The sequence below is a fragment of the Salmo salar genome, chromosome 05, assembly GCF_965601325.2.
Source record: "Salmo salar chromosome 05, fSalSal1, whole genome shotgun sequence".
NCBI classification, from domain to species: Eukaryota; Metazoa; Chordata; class Actinopteri; order Salmoniformes; family Salmonidae; genus Salmo; species Salmo salar.
In genome coordinates, this window is record NC_138295.1 from 14,088,841 (window position 1) to 14,097,500 (window position 8,660).

Consider the following 8,660-nt stretch of genomic DNA (forward strand, 5'->3'; position numbering starts at 1 on the left):
GTTGAATTCAGTCGTAAAGTAGTGTCCTTAACATCTGTCTGTGGATCGAAGAGGTCTGGTTTCATGTAATAATAACTTGAGAGGAGAACGTCTAGGTCCTTTAGGGACTACTTCACCACTATGGCTCCTGTGGGGGAAAGGAGCTGCTTAATTCACAGAGGAAACTAATCGCATTTATAGTGTGATCATAGAGTACTTTAAATCTGCTACTCAACTGATGAGTTACTGATTGTGAGAGGATCGTTAAGTTAATTACCTGGCTGATTGCCAGACTATTTTAGTCTGATGATTGGGATGAATTAGATGAAATAACACAATCAGTTTCAGACCGGTTTCAGGCAGTTGTTTAACTACATCTTTTACCCATATTCCTCCTTTTATCTGGGTCACCAGGGCAACCCTTTGTTTCCTAGATATTCTGTCCGTAGAAGAAGTTGAGCTATAAGCTATAAGGCAAGCTTTCAGCTTTCAGCTTTCATTTAAGTTATGGAAAATGGGTGAAAATTAGTTTTCACAACAAGAAAAAATATCTTAAGATGTATCAAATGTTCTCACTGGTTGTGTCTCTGTGTCTCTGTGTCTCTGTGTGTCTGTGTCTCTGTGTGTCTGTGTCTCTGTGTCTCTGTGTCTCTGTGTCTCTGTGTCTCTGTGTGTCTGTGTCTCTGTGTGTCTGTGTGTCTGTGTCTCTGTGTCTCTGTGTCTCTGTGTGTCTGTGTGTCTGTGTCTCTGTGTCTCTGTGTCTCTGTGTCTCTGTGTCTCTGTGTGTCTGTGTCTCTGTGTGTCTGTGTCTCGGTGCTGTGCTCTGTGTCTCTGCGTGTCTGTGTCTCTGTGTCTCTGTGTCTCTGTGTGTCTGTGTCTCTGTGTCTCTGCGTGTCTGTGTCTCTGCGTGTCTGTGTCTCTGTGTCTCTGCGTGTCTGTGTCTCTGTGTCTCTGTGTCTCTGCGTGTCTGTGTCTCTGTGTCTCTGTGTCTCTGTGTGTCTGTGTCTCTGTGTCTCTGCGTGTCTGTGCCTGCGGTCTGTGTCTCTGTGTCTCTGTGTCTCTGTGTCTCTGTGTCTCTGCTGTGCTCTGTGTCTCTGTGCTCGCTCTGTGTCTCTGTGTGTCTGTGCTCTCTGTGTCTCTGTGTGTCTGTGTCTCTGTGTCCTCTGTGTGTCTGTGTCTCTGTGTCTCTGTGTCGCTCTGTGTCTCTGTGTCGTCTGTGTCTCTGTGTGTCTGTGTCTCTGTGTGTCTGTGTCTCTGTGTCTCTGTGTGTCTGTGTCTCTGTGTCTCTGTGTCTCTGTGTGTCTGTGTCTCTGTGTGTCTGTGTCTCTGTGTGTCTGTGTCTCTGTGTGTCTGTGTCTCTGTGCTCTCTGCCTGTGTCTGTGTCTCTGTGTGTCTGTGTCTCTGTGTGTCAGTGTCTCTGTGTGTCTGTGTCTCTGTGTGTCTGTGTCTCTGTGTCTCTGTGTGTCTGTGTCTCTGTGTCTCTGTGTGTCTGTGTCTCTGTGTCTCTGTGTCTCTGTGTGTCTGTGTCTCTGTGTGTCTGTGTGTCTGTGTCTCTGTGTGTCTGTGTCTCTGTGTGTCTGTGTCTCTGTATCTCTGTGTCTCTGTGTGTCTGTGTCTCTGTGTGTCTGTGTCTCTGTGTGTCAGTGTCTCTGTGTGTCTGTGTCTCTGTGTGTCTGTGTCTCTGTGTCTCTGTGTGTCTGTGTCTCTGTGTCTCTGTGTGTCTGTGTCTCTGTGTGTCTGTGTCTCTGTGTGTCAGTGTCTCTGTGTGTCTGTGTCTCTGTGTGTCTGTGTCTCTGTGTCTCTGTGTGTCTGTGTCTCTGTGTCTCTGTGTGTCTGTGTCTCTGTGTCTCTGTGTCTCTGTGTGTCTGTGTCTCTGTGTGTCTGTGTGTCTGTGTCTCTGTGTGTCTGTGTCTCTGTGTGTCTGTGTCTCTGTATCTCTGTGTGTCTGTGTCTCTGTGTCTCTGCGTGTCTGTGTCTCTGTGTCTCTGTGTGTCTGTGTCTCTGTGTGTCTGTGTCTCTGTGTCTCTGTGTGTCTGTGTCTCTGTGTCTCTGTGTCTCTGTGTGTCTGTGTCTCTGTGTCTCTGTGTGTCTGTGTGTCTGTGTCTCTGTGTGTCTGTGTCTCTGTGTCTCTGTGTGTCTGTGTCTCTGTGTCTCTGTGTGTCTGTGTCTCTGTGTCTCTGTGTGTCTGTGTCTCTGTGTGTCTGTGTCTCTGTGTCTCTGTGTCTCTGTGCTGTTTACTGTAATCTCTGTGTGAAAATATACACTACCGGTCACTTAGAAATATCCTTGTTTTTGAAAGAAAAGCAAATGTTTTTGTCCATTAATATAACATCAAATTGATCAGAAATACAGTGTAGACATTGTTAATGTTGTAAATGACTATTGTAGCTGGAAACGGCTGATTTTTTATGGAATATCTACATAGGTGTACAGAGGCCCATTATCAGCAACCATCACTCCTGTGTTCCAATGGCACGTTGTGTTAGCTAATCCAGGTTTATCATTTTAAAAGGCTAATTGATCATTAGAAAACCCTTTTGCAATTACGTTAGCACAGCTGAAAACTGTTGTTCTGATTAAAGAAGCAATAAAACTATCCTTCTTTAGACTAGTATCTGGAGCATCAGCATTTGTGGGTTCAATTACAGGCTCAAAATGGCCAGAAACAAAGACCTTTCTTCTGAAATTCATCAGTCTATTCTTGTTCTGAGAAATGAAGGCTATTCCATGCGAGAAATTGACAAGAAACTGACAATCTCTTACAACGCTATGTACTACTCCCTTCACAGAACAGCGCAAACTGGCTCTAACCAGAATAGAAAGAGGAGTGGGAGCACAACTGAGCAAGAGGACAAGTACATTAGAATGTATAGTTTGAGAAACAGATGCCTCACAAGTTCTCAACTGGTAGCTGCAAAACACCAGTCTCAATGTCAACAGTGAAGAGGCGACTCCGGGATGCTGGCCATCTAGGCAGAGTTCCTCTGTCCAGTGTCTGTGTTATTTTGCCCATCTTAATCTTTTCTTTTTATTGGCCAGTCTGAGATATGGCTTTTTCGTTGCAACTCTGCCTAGAAGGCCAGCACCCCGGAGTCGCCTCTTCACTGTTGACGTTGAGACTGGTGTTTTGTGGGTACTATTTAATGAAGCTGCCAGTTGAGAACTTGTGAGGCATCTGTTTCTCAAACTTGACACTCTAATGTACTTGTCCTCTTGCTCAGTTGTGCACCGGGGCCTCCCACTCCTCTTTCTATTCTCGTTAGAGCCAGTTTGCGCTGTTCTGTGAAGGGAGTAGTACACAGTGTTGTACGAGATCTTCAGTTTCTTGGCAATTTCTCACATCCTTCATTTCTCAGAACAAGAATAGACTGACAAGTTTCAGAAGAAAGGTCTTTGTAATCAAACCCATAAATGCCGATGCTCCAGATACTCTACTAGTCTAATGAAGGACAGTTTTATTGCTTCTTTAATCAGAACAACAGTTTTCAGCTGTGCTAACATAATTGCAAAAGGGTTTTCTAATGATCAATTAGCCTTTTAAAATGATAATGTTGGATTAGCTAACACAACGTGCCATTGGAACACAGGAGTGATGGTTACTGATAATGGGCCTCTGTACGCCTATGTAGATATTCCATTAAAAATCAGCCGTTTCCAGCTACAATAGTCATTTACAACATTAACAATTTGACATTATTTTAATGGAAATAAGTGTGCTTTTCTTTCAAAAACAAGGACATTTCTAAGTGACCCTAAACCTTTGAACGGTAGTGTATCTGTGTTACATTATCCCTGTGGTACATTATCTCTTTTTTAATATCCCTGTGGTACATTATCCCTCTGTTGCACTTTCCCTGTGGTACATTATCCCTATATTGTATTATCCATGTGGTATATTATCCCCATGGTACATTATCCCTATATTGTATTATCCCTGTGGTACATTATCCATGTGTTGCTTTGTCCCTCTGTTACATTATCCCTGTGGTACATTATACCTATATTGTATTATCCCTGTGGTACATTATCCCTCTGTTACATTATCCATGTGGTACATTATCCATATGGTACATTATCCCTGTGGTACATTATCCCTGTGGTACAGTGTCCCTGTGGTACATTATCCCTGTGTCTCTGTGTTTTGTTTTAGCTGACATCATCTCGACGGTGGAGTTTAACCCTTCAGGGGAGCTGCTGGCCACAGGGGACAAAGGAGGAAGAGTGGTGGTCTTCCAGAGAGAGCAGGAGGTATGAAACACACTCTATCTCTCTCTCTTTCTGTCCTCCCTCTCTCTACCTCTGTATCTCTATCCCTCCCCTCATCTCTGTCTCCCACCTCTCTCTCCCTTCTACCTCTCCCCAGAGAGTATAAAATGTATAAAGTACTGTAACGTTACAGCTCCAGTGGCAGGGGGAGTATATTGTTTACCATACCTTTCAACCAACCTGAATGTTTCTCTCTCTCTCTCTGTCTCTCTCTCTCTCTGTCTCTCTCTCTCTCTGTCTCTCTCTCTGTCTCTCTCTCTGTCTCTCTCTCTCTCTGTCTCTCTCTCTGTCTCTCTCTCTGTCTCTCTCTCTCTGTCTCTCTCTCTGTCTCTCTCTCTCTCCCCCCCCAGACTAAAAGCGAGCCCCAGAGGCGAGGGGAGTATAATGTGTACAGTACGTTCCAGAGTCATGATCCAGAGTTTGACTACCTGAAGAGTCTGGAGATCGAGGAGAAGATCAACAAGATCAGATGGCTGCCGCAGCAGAACGCTGCCTACTTCCTCCTCTCCACCAACGGTGGGTGTGTGTGTATGTGTGTGTGCGTGCGTGTGTGTGTGTGTGCGTGTGTGTGTCATTGTGTTTGTGTATGTGTGTGCGGTGTGTGTGTGTGTGTGTGTGTGTGTGTGTGTGTGTGTGTGTGTGTGTGTGTGTGTGTGTGTGTGTGTGTGTGTGTGTGTGTGTGTGTGCGTGTGTATAGGAGTTAGAAGCAGTGGGAACCATAGCCAGAGGAGCTCCATCTGGTCGTGTGGCCCTGCTGTGTGTGTGTGTGTTCATACATGTGCGTTCATGAGTGTGTGTGTTCAGCTGTTGCATCTGTGCGTGAAGCTCTCAATCGGCAAGGATTCTGCTGGTGGTTTTGGCTCAGTCAAGGAGAACACACACATATCTAATATGCTAGAGATTGCCCTTGGACATCGAAAGGCTAGAGGCACTGAGTGTACAAAACATTAAGAAACCTTTCTGCTATTGAGTTGCACCCTCCCCCCCACTCCCCCCTTTTAACCCTCAGAACAGACTCAATTCGTCGGGACATGGACTCTACAAGGCGTTGAAAGCGTTCCACAGGGATGCTGGCCCATGTTGACTCCAATGCTTCCTACAGTTGTGTCAAGTTGTCTGGATGTCCTTTGGGTGGTGGACCATTCTTGATACACACAAGAAACTGTAGAGTGTGAAAAACACAGAAGCGTTGTTGTTCTTGACACACTCACACCGGTGCTCCTGGCACCTACTACCAGACCCCATTCAAAGGCACTTAAATATTGTGTCTTGCCCATTCACACTCTGTATGTTACACAATCCATGTCTCAATTGTCTCCAGGCTTATCCTTCTTTAACCTGGCTCCTCCCCTTTATCTACACTGGTTGAAGTGGATTTAAAAGTCACATCAATAAGCGATCATTGCTTTCACCTGGTCAGTCTGTCATGGAAAGAGCAGGTGTTCCTAATGTTTTGTCCACTGTGTATGTACAATATGCCGTATGTACAGAGTCTGGCTGGAAGAAACATGAGGTTATGATGAGTGGTGACGATAGTCATGGTTTTATTGATTAACCTGCAGATTTGTATCTGATCCTCCTGATGACAGCAGTTATAACATCACTATGTCATCTCTATGACCACTGTCATCGGCAGCACCATCCAGGCTGGCATCAGTCCATCACTGTGACAGATTGAACCCCAGACGCAGCTCACACCTCCCATACTCACTGTAGCATGGAGCTTAATACTCTCTCTTTCTCCTCTCTCTTTGTCTCTCGCTCGTTCTCTCTCCTCTCTCTTCATTCTCTCTCTCTTTCACTCTCATTTTCTCTCTGTTTCTGTCTCTCCCTCTGTGTTCGGTGTGCACGTGTTTGTGTGTGTGTGTGTGTGTGTGTGTGTGTGTGTGTGTGTGTGTGTGTGTGTGTGTGTGTGTGTGTGTGTGTGTGTGTGTGTGTGTGTGTGTGTGTGTGTGTGTGTGTGTGTGTATAGACAAGACAGTGAAGCTCTGGAAGATCAGTGAGAGAGACAGACGACCAGAGGGATACAACCTGAAGGATGAAGATGGACGAATCAGAGACCCATCTACAATCACCTCACTACGGGTGAGAAAACCTGCCAGGTCACCCGTGATACAAGTTAGTACTCAACGTCCATCCATGTCTGAGGACGTCGGGAGATGACGGGGAAACAGGCCAATAGGGGCAACAGTGAACGCTGTTAACTTCAAGTAGGTTTCGGTTTTGCTAGGGCTTTGTGGATGGAGATGGAGGACGGGCTTAAGTTTAACGCAGCAATAGAAAGTTGTTTATATTTTAGTTGTAAGCCTATCCCAAACCTTAACCCATGAGAGTTAATGCCTAACCATAAGAATTCTGTGTTAATGCCTAACCATAAGAATTCTGTGTTAATGCCTAACCTTAACCTTAAACACTTTGAAATGTTTTGTTTGAGAAACATGGATGAACGTCTAATTCTGACACGAGACTGTGAGAGCTGATTGGAGAACACACACACACACACACGCACACACGCACGCACGCACGCACGCACGCACACACACACACACACACACACACACACACACACACACACACACACACACACACACACACACACACACAGAGTATCTCATTAGAGCAGAAGAATAAGAAGTAAATATATACCAGGAGTCCAAATAGGAAAATTATGTTGTTTGATATCACTGACATGAATACTTTATGAATGAGGAATATACTGTATAAAGCAAATGGTTATATTCCAGTCTTCTGGCAATATACAGTATTGCTTTCCCGTGTAAACTCATTGGCTTTTCCAAATGACTGCACATCGCCAGGTGTATTTCTCATGGTGTATTCAGTCCTTATCACTGAGAGAAGAATCCGTTGGTATATAGAATCACTCAGACTGCTCTCATATGTGCCATTCAGCACTGACAGATGAGTCCCTGTCACCATCAAACACACACACCCACAGAGGGGGAGGGAGGGAGAGAGGGAGACAGGGAGAGAGTTAGACAGGGAGAGAGGGAGACAGGGAGACAGGGAGAGAGGGAGACAGGGAGACAGGGAGAGAGTTAGACAGGGAGAGAGGGAAACAGGGAGAGAGGGAGACAGGGAGAGAGTTAGACAGGGAGAGAGGGAGAGAGGGAGACAGGGAGAGAGAGACAGGGAGAGAGGGAGAGAGGGAGACAGGGAGAGAGAGACAGGGAGAGAGGGAGACAGGGAGACATGGAGACAGGGAGAGAGGGAGACAGGGAGAGAGTGAGAGAGTGATCGAAATGTGCACTGAGATGAATATGATGAAGGGGATCATCTCTCTCTTTCGCTCTCCCTTCTTTGCAACCCCATCACCCAGGCAACCATGGTCTTTAATTCTCACACAGAGAGTCCCGGTTCAGTGTATCTATTAGTGGCCTCTCTCCTCTGTCTCTGTCTCTCTCTCTCTTTCTCTCTGCCTCTGTCTCTCTCTCTCTCTCTTTCTTTCTCCTCTCTCTCTCTCTCTCTCTCTCTCTCTCTCTCTCTCTTTTCTGTCTCTGTCTCTGTCTCTCTCTCTCCTCTCTCTCTCTCTCTCACTCGCTCGCTCTCTTTCTCTCTCCTCTGTCTCTGTCTCTCTCTCTCTTTCTCTCTGCCTCTGTCTCTCTCTCTCTTTCTTCTCCTCTCTCTCTCTCTCTCTCTCTCTCTCTCTCTCTTTTCTGTCTCTGTCTCTGTCTCTCTCTCTCTCTCTCTCTCTCTCTCGCTCGCTCGCTCTCTTTCTCTCTCCTCTGTCTCTGTCTCTCTCTCTCTGTCTCTCTCTCTGTCTCTCTCTCTCACTCTCTCTTTCTCTCTCCTCTCTCCTCTGCTTCTCCTATGTCCTCCTGTACTGTGTGTCATATACCATCATGGATTACAGCTAGTTCCTCTGCAGGGCTCAGTGGTACACTCAGGCCATCCCTCAGTCCTAACACCAGCTCATTAGGCCTGCTGCTGTGCAGTCTACTACTACATTCAAGTGGAGACATGCAGTACATGAAGTCATATGAAAATATGTGTATGTGTGTAGCAGAGACATAATGGCTGTATAGAACCAGGCGTTCACGGTGTACGGAAATACAAAGAGGTGTCAATCTGTGAATGTTCTCTCCGTCTTAGATTCTAAGATCTGTGAGGCAATTAAGTTTTATGATATTTAAGAGTCTGTCATGTGATGTGAAAATATGTACTGTGTTAAACCTCCCTCCCTCCCTCCTGCCAGGTTCCTGTCCTCCAGAACACAGATCTGATGGTGGAGGCAACAGCGCGGCGTGTGTTCAGTAACGCCCACACCTACCACATCAACTCCATCTCTGTGAACTCTGACCTCCAGACCTACATCTCCACCGACGACCTCAGGGTCAACCTGTGGAACCTGGAGATCACCGACCAGAGCTTCAGTATCCTTTCACCTTTCACCTTTA

General features: G+C 45.9%; 1 protein-coding gene across 1 annotated transcript in view; it reads left to right on the top strand.

Moving 5' to 3' along the window:
- The window catches only part of LOC106604263 (serine/threonine-protein phosphatase 2A 55 kDa regulatory subunit B beta isoform), a 48,570-nt gene that overhangs the window by 26,234 nt on the left and 13,676 nt on the right, over positions 1–8,660 (top strand). The window contains exons 2-5 of the mRNA XM_045717918.2: positions 4,130–4,227; positions 4,596–4,761; positions 6,218–6,330; positions 8,459–8,636. Coding sequence (XP_045573874.2) covers positions 4,130–4,227; positions 4,596–4,761; positions 6,218–6,330; positions 8,459–8,636 — 555 coding nt within the window. The remainder of the gene's footprint in view (positions 1–4,129; positions 4,228–4,595; positions 4,762–6,217; positions 6,331–8,458; positions 8,637–8,660) is intronic.